The following is a 17,150-nucleotide window of genomic DNA, read 5'->3' on the forward strand; positions in this document are numbered from 1 at the left end:
CACTTTGTTTGTAACTCTGTATTGTCTGTATTGTGCTTGTGATATGTTGTGAAATGTTGTATGTCTGTTAATGTTTCCCTCCTTTTATCTTTAAATTAAAAAAAAAATTGCATGTGGAGAGAAAAAAAAAAAAAAGAAAATCTATCGATGTGAGACTTCAGAACTTAATGTGGGTGTTACCATATTAAAGCTACCTGAAAAGTGAGGTTTTGTGTGTGGATAAAGGAGAGTTAAAAAAGAAAAACCAAAAGATTCCCAACACCCAAACAGAAGGATATATATGGTTTAAGTACAGGCTACTATGAGCTACAGCTTAGAGTTTATAGCAGTTATTACTACATTGACATAAATTCCCAAGTAAAGAACATTCTTCTTGAAGGAACTGGAGGCATTTGGCCAGGGATCTATGGTAATTCTAGGTGGCATTCCGAGTATATGTTCATGGTGCAGAAAGGTACAGGAAAGAGATAAAATCCTTTATCATTTCAAGTTGCTGCCTTTATTCTAGCCCAGATCCTGTACTTAATAAAGTGATTATTTCATCCACTACAACATTCAACATGGAGATAAAAGTGAGATGAGAAAAAAAAAAAACTCTTCAGGGATATTTACAAGTATTTATTCATACATAATATATGAAATATATATTCAATGAACATATAAATATTTTGAAATAAATATTTTTTTGAATTAATGTACATAGGCTGCCTGGTCATTTATCCTGTAAGCCTTTATTTTATGTCAGACACTGTTCTCATTACCAGGGATTCAGTAGCAGGCAGCAAAAAGACTCTTTTTCCTAGTATGTTTGGAATGTAAGGAGACAATACAAAATAAGCAAATAGGTAAACGTGACACTCACAGAAACACATAAAAAGGCTGTGAAGAAAACAAAACAAAGTGACATTCTGTTACATTTGAACATGACGAGTCTGTCTAGGTGTGGGATTGAATGAACTGGGGCAAGATGAAAGGTTTGGAGGCTCTGCATGGGGTGGGACACATTGGTATCTTGGATTAGAGCAGTAAATGATGAGGGAAAGGTATAAATGGAGTTGGAATTCAGCTTGAAAGTAGAATAATAAATAGGCTGACAGACAGGATGTGAATCATGTTTTCAAGAAAGTTATCCTAGTGAGGAATTACCATCTGTAATATGCATAGATTGCAATGAAGTGAGCAGTGTGGGCTTCCACTGCATTCAGATAGAGAAATTAATACAGGATATGATATTTTGCTGTATTTTTTCTTAAGGAAACTTTAGGCCTTATAAGTAGTCTACATCGGGACTATACCTTTCTGTAAGTTGTTGAGAACTGTGTTCTTTCAAAACTTTGTGTGTTTGTTGGTTACACATTACAAAGCTCCCAAAGTTATATTTTTGACAGAATTTAGAGATTCATTACATTGAATCATTTGCTAAGTCAATGAATGCTTAATTCCTGTTTCACAGTTTGAGTATGAGTATATAGTCTTTCTAGGCCGTGGGGTTCTCCCTGATGTTCTATAATTAAAACGTCCTCTGGGTTGAAGCTGGAGGCTCAAAACACAGCAAAAACAGTGGCCTGGCTTGGGATGGCTTGCAGCTAGAATGATGGGCCTCACTGGAGCCTATCTAAGGCACAGGCACAGTCTTTCTTGACTGAGAGCAGCTGAGTTATTTATAGCACACAGATTCATCATCTCTGTGCCTAATCATTACCAAAGAGCCCAAAGTAATTTTGTGGGTGATGGTTAACAACGCTAATGAAAAGGCTTTTGCTTTATACATATGAAGTCCCCAGAGTGTGGAGCAATCTAACAACTTCCATGGAGTTTGAGTGAGGCTTGAATTCTGGCTCCCAGCTCGTGGAATGCACCATCCCTTCCCACTGAGGGAGGACAGTGGTATATAGGAGAATGTACTCTCCAAAGTTCTCTGGATCTGGAAAACATTCACGGTTTTCTCTACCTATACTACCTCTGTGTTAGCTTCTCTGTACTTGGTTGAAAAGTGACTGCTTCGGCCATGTCTTTAATGACAAGCTCGGTTCTAGTCTGCCAAAGAGCCAGAGTTTCATTGTTAAGATTTATCAGGCTCCCATCTCCTCCACTGCTGCTCTAGACATTTCTGTTCTGCTTTGTGTTTGAGCATCATGCTGCTCTGAAATGCAGATAGCAACCTTATACTGCGTGGATAGGGCAGAGTCACCCCACTCCATATTGAATTAGGTAAAGCAATTTAGTAAGAATTATTCTTTTTCCTCTGAAATTCCATTGTATTACAGTAACTACTCAACCAACCAACCATTCATCCATCTGACCATTCATCTGTCCATCCACCCATCCATTCATTCATCATCTCTTTACTATTTATCAACAGTATATGAGACACAATGAATATATCAGTACAACAATAATCTCAGCACTTGAGAACCCCACAGAACCAAATGGTTCACAGAACCAAATAGTATGGATCATTTTTCATACCTTCTTTCTATAATGCTCATGTCTCTATATTGTCATGGTCTATATTTTATTATAGTTTTTTTATATGAATAAATTTTATTTTTAGAATGCTTTAAGTTAAGATCAAAATTGAATGGAAAGTATACAGAATTCTCATATAACTACTATCCCCATGCACGCAAAATTCTTCTGCCATCAATGTCCTATGTCACAGTGGTATTTTTTCAAGCAATCAGTGAACCTGCACTGACACATCATTACCCCTTAAAGCCCACAGTTTATATTAAAGTTTACTGATGGTGTGGTAATTCTATGAGGTTTGACAAATCTATAAAGACAAACATCCACCACGGTAGTACTGTCAGAATAGTTTACATACTTTAGTATCTTCTTCACTCTGTTCTTTCCTCTGTCTCTTTTGCAACAAATAATCTTTTTATTATTTCCATGCTTTTTTCCAGGATGTCATACAGTTGGAAGCACAGTATGCAGCTTTCTCAGATTGGCTTGTTTCACTTAATAACATGCATTTCAGTTTCCTTCTCATCTTTTCATAGTTTGGTAGCTTATTTCTTTTTAGTGCTGAATTTATGCCATGGTTTATTTATCCACTCACCTCCTAAAGGACAACTTGGTTTCTTTTAAATTTTGAGTTATGTGTAAAGCAGCTATACAGATCTATATGTAGGTTTTGGGGCAGACACAAACTTTTGACCCATTTGGGCACCCACCAAGGAGCACAATAACTGAACTGAATGTTAAGAGTATGTTTAGTTTTGTAAGAGACTGTCAAACTGTCTTCCAAAATTCCTGTACCATTCTGCATCTCATCAGCAAAGCATGAGAATTCCTGTTGCTCCACATCAGCACTAGCACTTAATGTTGTCAACACTTTGGAATCTGGCCATGTTTTTCTTTCTCAAACAGATTTTATTGGTATATTTTAGATATATATAATGATCACATTCATCATGGAGAATTTGCACTCCATGACATAACTTGATTTTTTCCCCCATCCTCCTAACTTCCCTTTAACCCCTTGTCCCCTCCCCATTTACAAAACAATTGTTTCCATTTTTTTCCTTCTTTTCCAGAATCTGGCCATTCTAACAGGTATGTATTGGCATTTCTTTGCTGTTATACGTTTTTTCCTTCTTTGTGTGAAAAGTTTCATACTTGCTGTAGGACTTGGATACTCTGAGGCTCTGGATCTGTGGCTGGTTTATAGGTCACAGTTAGTGCTGGGCCCACTGCCTCCCACAAAGCAGGCAATGGTTGATGGTCGCTGAGATGGAGGATTGAGTGGCTCTCAGTGACTATGGAAGCCAGGATGGTGAGAAAGTTATGGGAAACATGACTAACACATGGCTTCTCACAAAACAGAACATATCTGATGACACTCGAAAGGTTTCTTTGTAAGTGACTTTGGGACAAGGAACATAATGGTATTAAAAAGTCCATTTACTTTTGATGGCTTGTCACCATTTGATGTCTGACCTTCTTGGAGAGGAAGTGGAGCATCCCCCAGTTGAACCCACTGCAGCTCACATTCTAACTAAAACACTGCTCTATGCAATTAAAAAGTAGGAAAGAACATTACCAATGTTTTAGAAAATGATAGTACATAATTCACAATCATAATTGTTTCCCAACATATTATAATACTAGCCTGAAAACAACACCACAAAAATAACAGCAGCAACAACAACAACAACAAAACACCTCAAAGAATACTCCCTGGGGTTGAATTCTGGTACTTGAGTAAAAAGCAGTTTTAAAGAAAATGAGACCAGTGGAGTCTTTTGTAGATTCTGAAGGGATTCTGTGAACTTTCAAGTGTGTTAGTGGTCAGTGGCTCTGGATCACTTTTATGTTGAATTTAATTTCAAAATATATGCACTTTCTAATAGAGCTGGTACCAAAATAATGAGTATAAAACTATTACCTATAAATGTGGAAATGCAGAAAATAATGGGGCTTTTTATCAAAAAGCATAAGGAGTGGTTAGAGACACTCAAATAGTGAAGAAGTTTTTTTGCAAATGTCAAATCCCACCTAACCACTCGTGCATAACAATTGTTCAAAGAGGCCACATTGAAAACTGGGTGGCAGCAACACTCACATTCAAGTGCTGTCAACAGTGCGAGATGTACTGGGTTGCACAGATGCAGACCAGCCACATCCCCGCTGACAGGAGGGAGCATGGCTGTGAGATGAGACCCAGATCTGTGCCTTGGATGAAGTTATTCTAGGACCGTGGTTCCTAACCATAGAGTTGGAGTGGGAAGGGATGATTCTGCTCCCATGGACTATGTGGCAATGTCTGGAGACACTGTGGGTTATCACAAATGGGAAGGGGATGCTACTGGGATCTAGTGCATAGGGGTCAAGGACGCCATTGAACACCCAATACTGCACAGGAGAAATTTCACAAAGAAGAATTATTGGCTCCCAATGTGAGTAGTGCTGAGGCTGAGAAACGCTGTCATAGAAATAAGCAGGATCTACATCCTGGACAAAGTTTTGATTTCTCTGTCCCAGCAAATAGTCTTGAACTTTCATTCTCTACTCACAACGCTAGCAAAACACAGAAGTAAGATCAAAGGTGATGAAGCAACCCAAATCTATAGTATCTATTCTGTGTTGAACTGTGTCTCCCAAATTTCACATGCTGAATCCTCAGACCCAGAACCTTAGAATGTGATTTTATTTGGAAATAGGGTCATTGTAGATGTGGTTTGTTAAGGCAAAGTCACCGTGTCCTGACTATAGTGCTTTCTGAGCAGTGACATGCTTTCTTTGAACATCAGAAACAAGTACCAGGTGGACTACCTGCACTTAGCTTCATGTTTCTGGGTCAGGATCAAGTCACCTCTAGACTCACAAACACAGTCACACATGTTCTTGCCTCTGGAATGATGTTCCTAGCCAGTCTCTTGCCTTTGTCTTGGTTCTCTCTAACCTATCTCTTGCTGGGTTCTCAGAAGGATCTGTCCAGCAGGCAAATCAGGTCATTTGAAGTCGCCAATTAAAATCTTCCATTGGGCTCTCCTCCCTTAAGGTAAAATTCCAGCTGACCAAGGCACACAAAGAGGACTCTGCATCTTCTTGTGCCTGTGTTTCCATTTTCATTTCTAGCTCTTGCTCTTGCACACTTTCTGGCACCCGCGCTCCCAAGAGTTCCACACTATTTCCACACCTCAGTTCCAGCGCATGCTGCTATTTTCTGTTCTCCATACACAACTTCTTCAAATTTTACTAATCACTCCCAGACTGCTTGCCCTCATCGAATTGACTACATTTTATGGAAATGATATTTTGTGTACAGCACGGCTCTCCTATCAGATTATAAACTTATTGAGGACAGAAACTGTGACTAATCCATATCTCTAACTTCTAGCCCAGGGCCTGGAACACAGTTAGTACTTAAGAAATATGACTAATAATTATCAAACTGATTTCTTTCCTCTCAGTCAAGTGATACAAAATTTCCTTCATTTTCAAAAGAGAATCTTCCGAGTATTTGTCTCAGATAATATAAGACAAGTCTACAAACCTCAATTGGTGTCTCTGAGTTTCTGTTTATCTTCATGAGAATTTTCATTTCATTTAAATGTTCTCCCCTTCTGGTCTCAGACTTTGCATGCTGAGTTGTTAGATCTCATAAGAACACCAAAACATTACCGCACCAAGTTGTGTCCTTATAAAAACCCATTAACTCTTCTATGTAGATGACATCTGTGGCTGGAGAAGGCATGATACCCCTTTCCCTGATTTTGTTTTGGGGATAGGAGTGACAGACAGCCCACACCAAGTAGGCTGAATCTGAGGCATGTGGTCCTTTTGGTGATATTCACTCAGACTTTCTTAGATTCTAAACTCACACTTGATCCCTAACTAAGCCTAGATGAGAGACGGTGGGGAAAAGGATAATGCCCAGACCTCAAAGCAGGTGAAGTTCCCCAAGGGCCATGACAATATGGTCCCCTCCCTGAGCGATATGGCATCACACGGTCTAGTCCTGAGAGAGCCAGGTGCTGGTTCTCCCACTGAGGATGGCAGAGGAAGCAGGCTGGAGAGGAGCAGGCTGGGGACTGGATGCTATCAGAGCTCACAAACTGGCTAAACAAGAACTACAATTAGCACTTGCAGCTGTTGGTGTATGAGGACTACTACATTCTCTATTCTTGGGTTAAATTCTACAGAACTTTAAAGCAATGAAATGACATGAGTAATCTGCAAAGACTAGAGTGAAATTAAATGGTCCTACTTCAGTCATCAGATCACAGAGAGTGAGAGCTGGAAGTGACTCAGAAATTAATCATCCTTCCCCTCAATAATAAAAACTTTAGTCCAGAGAGGTTTATTTATTGGTCTAAGTACACACAACCAGAAAGAGGCAGTCCTAAGGACATTCATCCAGAAATCTTGACTCCTTAGCACAGAATTCCTTTCATCATACCAATTGCCTTCTTGGTTTTCTTACTCAGCTCAAGTTCATATACTGATCAAATCATGACACTCTAGAACTTTAAGTTGTTTTATGATTTTGAGGGAAAAGAACAAGTTGATATCAAAGTATTTTTAAAAATTATTATTAAGTGTCTAAAAGTGACATATACATCTCTCCTATCTTGACCAAAAACTATTTTTAAAATATTCTGGCAGTATTTCATGGAAGTTCAATGCTTTGTGTGATCCTACAAAATATTTAATTTATTTCATACATATCATTTGACCCTACTGTCCTAACTGATAATCCAAAGAAAAGATCCTCAGTTGTAATTTTAGACTACCCAAAGGAATGTAAGCAAAATTAAACAGGGAAAACAAAAATCTCATCTTAGACATATGATTCTCTGCACAGAAAAAAACTGTACTCTGCTATGGTCTAATGATGGGGTGAAATGGTCTCCAAATGAACTGATCATCACACTGGCAGTCACACTGCTAGTTATTATAAATGCTGCTAGGCATTTATGGCAAGAATATGGCTTAGGAAATCATATGGTTTAGAAGTTTTAAAGTTTCCAGTTTGGCTCATTTTTAAAGAATTTCTAATTTTGATTTGTTTGTCATTCTTTTAGATTGTGCTGAATCACACACAAAGGCACATGTGGATTGCCAACCATGGGAATGTTTAAAGGGACATGTACAGGGTGGTGCTATTAATATCAGTGAGAGAAATGGGATTGGTGACGGGTGTGGGGGAGAAACAGATTACACTGGAGTCACCACAACGGAGCTGCAGTGAACTGTGAAGGGAAGGTGCGAGAATCATTCTAGTTCCCTGAGTACTGAACGTCGTCTCTTTCCAATATGGATTTGCAGCTGCTACAGATAAAGGAGAGATCCAAGAAAGCTGGAAAAATGGTGTAAAAATTTAAGATTGGGATAGAAAGGAAATACACACATACTTGGTTTACTTCTGTCCCCAGAGCAGGCCAGCTTGCCCCCTGAAGTCTCATAGTCTGTGTCTGAGATAGGACACCACCAAATCCTAGGAGGGTCACAGGAACTGGACTACAAGTCACCACAAACTATCTAGCAGTGGTGATGCTTCAGAGCCAGAAGTAGATGTTATAGTCTCCTTTACCATGAGTTACTACGTTAGAGGTTCAATACATCCTGAGTGTTTACATTTGGAACATACGCTGAAATAAATGAACTATATTTGTCAGCAGATGCCGTGAAACTGGTTTCATTTCAATGTTATTAAACATCGCTCTACCAAGCAAGAAAAAGTAGTTGAGGCAAATATAAGTGAGACACTACCTCTAGCTTGTAGAACTTAGAAGTAAACAAACCAATTAAAAATGATTCCTTGCTTCTGAGATAGCAACCTCTGGGGGAGTAGACTGGTAAGAAGCAGACCAGACTTTCTGATGACAAAACGCTGAATTATAAAACAGAGAAAAGAACTATAAACAAGAGCAGCCTATGGTTGGTGTACAACAGCTGTCCTGTCTGGAGGATGCCCTGACAGCCAATAAGCTTCTCCTGTTTCTGCTGACCAGGCATCTAACAGAGCTGGCCCACGGTCCAGAAGGAGCAGCTACTCCTAGTAGTACTGATCTTAGGACCAGGGGTAGATGCTGCCTTTTGCTTTATTCAGTGCTCCTCAGATGGGTTCTGTGTTAACAGTCAGAATACTCTGGATGCTTAAATCAGCTTGTCTCTGTAGGCACAGAGATGCAGCCAGAAGTGCCCGTGTTGTTGTGGTTTAGATCCAGAATGCACACCGTTTCCCCTCAACCTCAGGTGCTCAGAGGTGGGGCTTCTGGATGGGGAGTGGGTCATGGGTGACTGTACCCATCAGTGAGCCCGGCCTGTGCATGTGCTGTCGGGAGGTGGGAAGAGGTGGTCGCTGAGGCCGGACCTAGAAGGGTGTAGCTCCCTCTCAGGTTCCTTCCTTCTCACTCTGCTTTCACTGTCCTCCTTCTCTAGTCCCGGTCAGATGGCAGAGATCACACTTCACTGCTATGGGTGAGGTCATAAGAACACCCTCTCCTAAGAGTACATCCAGGACACCCAGGATGGAGCCAAAAGCATTCAAAGAGAAGGCAGGACTCTGTGTGTGTGTGTGTGTGTGTGTGTGTGTGTGTGTGTGTGTGTACGTGCCTTGTCACCAGAGCTATAAAAGCAGAAGAGCAGAGCAGGAGAGAATGGTCTCAGCAGCAAGCTTTGCTCTATGCCAATGCCAAGAACACGTACACCTAATCCTAGTAAACGAACGGGTCACGGAGCCAAAGGTTATTGACAACCTCCTATGTTAGAAGGAAATTGCTGTAATTTGGATTTTAAATGTCCCTCAAAGGTTCATGTGTTAAAGATATGGTCCTCAGGCTGGCAGGCTGGGACGTGGTAGAATATTTGGAAGGAGGGCCCGGTAAGAGATCTGTAGGTCCCTGGGGCATGGGAACCTGTCCCTTCTGTCTCTCTTTGCTCCCTGGCTTGTGATGTAACTGGTTTTGCTCTGCCACACACGTCCTGTATGATGTGCTGCCTTGCCACAAGGCACAAAGCAAAGGGGCAAGCCATCTGTGGACTGCAGTCATAAAAACTGTGATCCAGAAGAAACCTGTTCTCTGTGTAAGTTCATCATCTCAAGGATTTTATTATAGTGACAGAGAGCTGATGAACAGAGTGAGCAGTGCCCTACGAGCAGGCCACAAAATGATCACATTCAATAATTGAGAATAATTTGAGCAAATTTTGTAAAATTTCACTTCTCCTGGCATCTCTCCATTTTGTATCTTACTAATTAAATTTTCTAGATATTTTCAGATGAATTAGGTATTTTCTTTTAGCTTAAATTCTTAGTAGAGATCTGATAACCCAAGCAGTGTCAGTAAATTTCTCAGACACATTTACTGTTTAAAGCTGCAGGAGGGTTATTTAAGAAAATTAACTGAAAATTCAATGGACTGCACATTACTTTCCTATAAGGGCTTATTTAAAAGCCCGATTCACATTCAGAGTGAGGTGTTTTATCACAGGATCTGAGTCAACACAGTGAACAGTAAACTGCTAAGAGCAGAGCTTGAAAGCTTCTCTAACAGCTTTTGGGAGTTTCTATTAAATAAGATACTTTGGTATCAAAATTAGAGAAATATAAACTATAGTGCAGGAGAAAATTTTTATTACTCAGAAATAATTTATTGTCTTAATGTGTTCATTACTAAATCAAAAAAATAAATAGAGGAATCGAATATTCTCCTTAAGAAAAAGAACAGAAGAAACCAAGTGACTAAATTAATAAAAATATAAAAAAAGAAAATCAATAATACAGATAATGAAAAGTATAGGATCTGTAAATACATCCAACTATTTTTTTCTAAAGATTAAAAACTCCTTGTAGGCCCAGTTAATGATAGAAGAGAGAGCAAGGAGAAATAGATACATATATATATATTTAGAATGAGAAAGAAGCAAGGTCAGAAATACAGGATAAATTCAAAGTACTATAAGAAAATTCAAGCAAATCTGTGACATCAAATTTGAAGATGACTTCTTAGAAAAATTCAAATAATCCCCTCCAAATAGCCCATATATTAATCACTCAATTAGTGCTAACTCCTACCATGAGCAGTGACAAGAAGATACTTCCTAAAGAGGTTCAGATAGATGTCTTTGTGCTTACCTCCATTGTAAAGCCTATGACTTTGAAACATTGCTCAATTAATTCATACTGGGATTTATAAAAACTATTATTCGTCATATCCTGGACTGTTCTGAGGTGATCGTTTTGTAGATACCTGAAAAAAGTACAAAAAGAAGTATAAAAGCTAAAATTAAGTGGGGATGGAAAATATTATTTGTGCTCATACAATCTGGTCAATTACCTGGGAGGTTTATTTTCAGGCAACTTGTAAAGGGCTAGTTTCTTCTTTTCAGCTAAGCCAGCATAAATGTAGTAAAAAATATGAAAGTTTTTTTCTCCACTGAAAGATAAGATGTTATTAGTGATTACTAGGAATACTTATTAATTGTTAAAATTGCTTGGCAATACAGTTACTAGGACAAAATCAACTGTGAGTGTCTGTGTGGTCTCCCTGAGCACTGCATTTTGGTGTTCTATGCTTGCTGCTGTCATGGTGTTAAAAAATCACCTTTCTTAAATTACAGACACCATGATAAGCACATGAAGCGAAATCATTCAACACATGTTTGTGCCTTTCAGAATTGTCCTAGGCAATGGAAATATATCAGCAGCAACACTGTAAAAAAACCAAAACAACAAAAAACCTCTAACTTCTTAGAGTGGACAGACAGAAAAACGAATACATAGTATAAACAGGTAACACGCAAGTGGTTACGAGTGCTGTCATATCTCATTTACTTGTCAAAATTCCCCAAGGCAGGCATGGTTTTCCCATTTCACAAGAAATGGAGGCTTGGAGCTATCAATCTCCCTCAAAATCACAGATATGCCTGGATTCAAACCAAGTCTATCTGATGCCAAAGCCCATGCCTTTAACTTTCTTTTGAGGCTGTCTTTCTAAAATTCAGTTTTCTCACCTCTGGGAGAATTTATTTATTTATTTATTTATTTATTTATTTAGAATCTCTTTATACAGTGCTCAAATTCCAGGACCTTAGGGCTCTAAGTATAAAGAGCAATTTCCCAGTGCTGGAATGATACAGATAGGGAGCCGAGATCACAGTGAGGTGAGTCTCTAATATCTCACTGACTCTGTGTCTGCCTTCCCTCCTATCTTCCTTTCTGTCTGATGGGTTCCCAGGACAGATCGCGTATGCAGGTTCTCTGCTGAAATAGAGCAGCAGATCCTCCTGCTTCAGAGCTGCTCGGTCATCATCATCCCTTCTGCTCTGCTTCACTTTCCCTCTGCCTAACCCTGGTGGCCATCTGGGAGGCCCAGGGGTCTGCATCTCTGTGGTGGCATTCTCTTTCTCTGCTTCCCACGGGCCCTCCTCTGGTTTTCGGGTGGTCTAAATCCTCATGTGTCTACTCCTGCCATTATCACCAGGCTGCTGTTGGGCCTGGAAGTGGGGTACAGTGTTTTGGAATTAAACTAATTATAATGCCTTGAACTCTATAGCTTTGATGTCTTCATTTCTTTCTATTGTTGCCTTTCTTTTAATTAGGAGGAAACCTGTACTCATCCTGAATTCTAGATATGACCACAGGGGCTGAGTCATGAGATCCTATGTTGCCACTGCGGGTGCTAGCCTCCCTGCCCCCTTGACAGTGGCCTCAGCTGTTCTTGGGGTTCCCTTCCTTCTGCACCCTCAACATGGAAATTCCAGGGCAGCTTGTCACCCCTCTTGTTCCCTTCCCTCACTTCCTTCACAGCCTGTATCAGTGATAGTGATACTGGGGACAATTAAATATTTTCAAAAAAGAGTTACTGTTATTAAGTCAATATTTTGTATTCCAAGGAAGACTTTTGAAGCTTTTCCACATGAAATTATGAAACAGAAAAAAGAATACTTTATGGTATGCATAATTTTATACTATTTTTCTTAAAAGATTATAAGGGACTTTAAAACTTGCCTAGATCTTCTCCCCCTGCATATTATGCACAATAATCTTAAGAGAGGTAGAAATTTTACCTTTACTTTCTTCAGAAGCTATTTATTCTTACAATATACAAAAGCTTTCTTCAGTGGTTATTTAAACATATCCATATATATTTACTTTTTCAATGATGCAATAATGGATACTTGGAGTTTTGGAATATCTGTTGGTTTACTATTTTGCAATCTTTAGTTTTAGCCCAATATTCTGTCAAAAATTGTTACAAGAAGAACTTTCACATCTGCTCATTCAGGACTCTTACACACTATTAATGTAGGTTTAAAATAATGTGATTAAAGGTTTGATATTGGTGCTGTGCCAATAATTATTTTAGATACCCCATTTGGTCTTTCCTGACAGTTAACAAGTAAAAACACTTAATGTGAAAGAGCAGAACTTAGTAAAGTGAAAAATGCAGATCTCTACTCTTCCATGTTAGTATCTGAAAGAGAAAAGTAATTAGTATTGATTAGTACATATTTTGGGTGAGATTTTCCCTTGGGAGAACATAATATCACTAAGCCTGAAAAAATGTTTAGATGCCCATGAAATCTAAGTTTTTCAAATGTCAGATCAGAGGAACAAGCTTGAGGTGACATAGTCTCAGAGGTAGAGAAAGCAGAGGAAAGGAGAAAATGATCACAGAGTTGAAGTCAATACAACTTCACAGGTATTTAGGCCCAGATAATGAAGAGACTTAGATTTTCCACAGCCATAGGAGGACAGCTCAAAAAGAGAGGAACTATGAAAAGACACAGGTTTGGGGATGAATTCAACTGAATCTGAGAGCAGCAGGACATTTCAGTAGATGGGAAATGTGAACTTAGGAGAGAGAAAGAAGTGTATCTTTTGGGTGTCAATTATACAGAGCTATCTGTTGAGGTTATGATGTAGGAAGAACTTGCAAAGTGAAAAAGTAAAGGGAGAAAAGAGGAAAATGTCTAGAACAAATCTTGGTAAATACACATTTTAGAAATGAACAGATGAGCCTAAGCCAGAGGAGAAAACGTCCCAGTGTGCTGGGAGAAGAATTAGGAGAATCTGCTCATGGAGAAAATAAGAGATGGTTTCAGGAAGGGGTAGTCCATGGGCATGCCAACAGCAGGCACATCCTTCCTTAGAATAGGTCAGATTTGCAATTGAAGAATAAATAAAAAAGGTGTGGTATTTTTATATACTGGAATATTACTCAGCTGTAAAGAAAGATAAACTTGAGGCTTTTATAGGTACATGGACACAACTAGAGAACATACTCGTAAGTGAAATAAATCAGACTCGCATGTATACTGTAACACTGTATTGTCTCACTAGTTTAAGAACCTGAAAGAGTGAATAAAATCTAGGAGGTACAACAGATATTGTGAAACAAAAGGAAACTGCTCAAAAGGAGAGAACAAATGGAATGAGAGAAAAGAGAAAAGAAGGGGAAATATGTATATATGTATACACAGGACAGCTAACATAGTTGTACTACTGACTTTTATTGCTCTATTGAAAGGAACAGTTAATGTTTAACCATTTGATCAATATTACACGTCTACATTTGTTTATCTGAATATCCAACTTGAAGATATCAATATGTAATACAACAACCATTGTTAATTTCCTATCACCTTGCCTGAAATTCTGTTTTACTTGTATTGTTTTGTGTTATTTTGTAAATGTATGTGTTTGTTAATATGTTTTTGTTCTTTTATCTTTAAAATAAAGAAAAAGAAGATTTGCATCCCCAAATCCCCAGGCAATCACTAGTGAGATTTCAACAAATGCTCACACCATTCATGGGCAAAGTTAGAACAAAACTAAAAGTTTAGTTTGGGTCTCGTCTTTTCTCATCACAAAATAATGAAGTTTCTCTAAGATTAGCACAGCGTATAATTTAGTTTGCTTTGTTCCAATGAAATCACATTGATTGCTCCATGAATCACATCTTTAACTCTTAAGTGATGCAATGTGCAATTACTGAAGTGACTCATGAGTGTAAACACACAAAATCAGTGGATTTCTCTTTAATTATCAGTTTACATTTACCAAGAATTATAATTTGACAAGACCTGGAGATACTATTGGAAATAAACTGACCTTCATTAAAAAAAAACAACAATCAGAAGGTTACAGCAATGGAAAAGAAGCCACCTCCAAGATTACTCATCTCATGTCCTGCCCAAACCACTTCCAAGCTGCTCTTAAGAAGATAGGAGCCACACAGCATCTCACACACAGTGTGACCAGGGGTTACCATGTCAGAAGTGTCTGGGGAGAAACTGAGGGTCTTAGCACTCTTCCCAATCGTGTTTCTTTGACTCTGGCTCCACTTCTACTTGTGAATCCTCTACCACTTCTTTGGAGACTTGCAGGAATAGCCTGAGGGTAGACTCACAGTGTTCATCTGTGTAGGACCCTGAGGATGACCTATGCACCACAGCCTCTAAATCCGGGGGCAAAGTCCTCAGAAGGGTGTGGCTTCACCTACCTTTGAATTCTTGACAGAGTGGTGCAAGAAAGCATGGAAAGTTAGTAATGAAGCTGTGCCTTCTTGAGATCCCACAGGGTGTTCATAAAACAATGCTTTTAGTTTTTTTTCAACTATACTTCCTTCCTCCTAGACAGCCAGTCTCCTCAATAGCCCTCCTTGCCACCTACCTGCTCCTCACTCGTAGCAGCTGAACTCATTCCCTACTCTCCTGAGAGACTGGAGATCAAGGAATGACCGGTAAGTAAGTATACACTGCCCTTAGGAAACCACAAGGATCCACACAGATCTAGTGGACACTCGATAAACATTTGCCAAATGGATAGATGAATGAACAAATGAATAAAAGCTGGGCTTCAAACTCAGACAGACAAGGGTTCAAGCTCCTACTCAGTGACTTCCTAGCTTTTTGACATTAGGCAACTTACTAAAATTCTCTCAATCTCTTTCACCATGGATAAAAGAGACAATAACCCCGCCCTCTGACTGCAAGAATTATAAGACCTAAAGGCTGTAAGGTGCTTTGCACAGTGCCTGACATGGAGCACATGCTCCATAAATATGTTTTCCCTCCTTCCACTGCAGGCAGCACCATGCTGCCACTAGGTTTATAACTCCTCAGGAGTCCAGTAAAGGGCTGGTGAGGGAGAGGAAAGCAATCAGTGCTTGCTGAACTACACCGTCATAATGGGAAGGACAGGAGCAGAAACAGCTGTAATTTATTTTATGAGAATTACCCAGCAAGATCTTCATATGCTCATTTCTCCTTGAATTTAGGTAGCCTCTGTGCTCATCTTTAAAACCATCTATACTTAGAACAGGACTCAAGTCACAAGTTTCCAAGAGTGTCATCGTGAGACAGTTAAACAATAAATGTAATCAGAGACTAGGGTGTGATGACATGGCAGAGGAGAAAGAAAAGAGCCAGTTCTCTTAAAAGAATGTGTAAGTTCACTTTTTTTCTTTTGGTTTTTTTTTTTTTTTTTCTGGTACCGGGAATCGAACTCACGACGTTGCACTTGCCAGGCATGCGCTGTGCTGCTGAGCTAAATCCCCAGCCCCTGTAAGTTCAGTTTTTAAAATGTGTCTGATCTGGTTCTTTCTTCCTCCCCATGCATTCTTCTCTGTTGTGCTCTGGGACCCCCAAAGACTGACCTCTGAGACTGCAGTACTGCAGCTCCCTTCTCTGGCTTCCACTGGTTCCAGCCAACAGGAAGCACAGAGAGGATACTTGTGTGGGGAGAGGACAGCGTGAGAGTGCCCATCCCCATACTGTCCCCATGCCACGGCTGGTTTCCTCTAAGGGAACAGCCCTAGGGCAGCTCCTGCCCTGTAGCTGCAGGCCCTGTGGTGTGCTTTCTCCCACATTATTTCCCACCCTTGTTAGCCCATGGGAATCTCACCATTTGCTCTTTATTCTTTGATGTCCGTTCTACATTTGCAAATAGGTTTTTCACTTCAAACCTTTGAACTAGATCTTCCTTTATAATAACTGATTGATACAGTCTATTTGAATTTATAGTTAGAAATACCTATAATAATATGTCTACTATATCTTTGGTATTTTCCTTTTCAAAGGTCATAAAAAGCTCCTCTGGCATATAAAATGTGATTCATATTAAGTGAAAGAAAAATAGAAAAGTGAAAATTTTGTTTTATTGACAACTGCTAGGTTGCTAGGCTCAAATAATATTTGATTTGTATTTTAATCTTATTGTCAGTTTGGGAGTTGGACAGCTTTTCTCCAGTAAACAGGGTAATAAAGCTAAAACAACTTCTTAGTCCGTCTTAGGAAAAAAGCTTACTTAATTCAGAGCATGCCATAAGTATAATCTTAATTGTGGTCTTTCTTAGGCCGTGCCCTGCAATTTTTCAATAATCATGAAGAGTTTATTTCTATGGCCTCAGTGTATAACTGCAAAGGGCACCTGACACATGCTACCTCACTCCATGCCACACACCGTGCATGACGCCCCTGCATATTGCGAAGCCTGGTGACTCCACCTAAACATCAGTAGGTCACTCCTAAGGAGTTCTCTCCCAAAGGCCTGAAGGAGGGGCTCACACAGTTATGAGAAGAGTAGAAGAGACAGCTGGGAGAGCCAGTTTAAGCCTCCATGTCTGCATAAGACTCCAAGGTCTGTCTAGGTATGGGTGGCAAAGGCACTGAGTGTTACCCATGCTCTG

General features: G+C 39.5%; 1 protein-coding gene across 1 annotated transcript in view; it reads right to left on the minus strand.

Annotated features, from left to right (window-relative positions):
- Myo3a (myosin IIIA) overlaps window positions 1-17,150 on the minus strand; it is a 186,232-nt gene that overhangs the window by 64,995 nt on the left and 104,087 nt on the right. Inside the window, exons 16-17 of the mRNA XM_013515344.1 lie at window positions 10,794-10,892; window positions 10,592-10,706 (exon numbers count right to left, since the gene is read on the minus strand). Coding sequence (XP_013370798.1) covers window positions 10,592-10,706; window positions 10,794-10,892 — 214 coding nt within the window. The remainder of the gene's footprint in view (window positions 1-10,591; window positions 10,707-10,793; window positions 10,893-17,150) is intronic.

The sequence above is a fragment of the Chinchilla lanigera genome, unplaced genomic scaffold, assembly GCF_000276665.1.
Source record: "Chinchilla lanigera isolate Chin_1 unplaced genomic scaffold, ChiLan1.0 scaffold00028, whole genome shotgun sequence".
NCBI classification, from domain to species: Eukaryota; Metazoa; Chordata; class Mammalia; order Rodentia; family Chinchillidae; genus Chinchilla; species Chinchilla lanigera.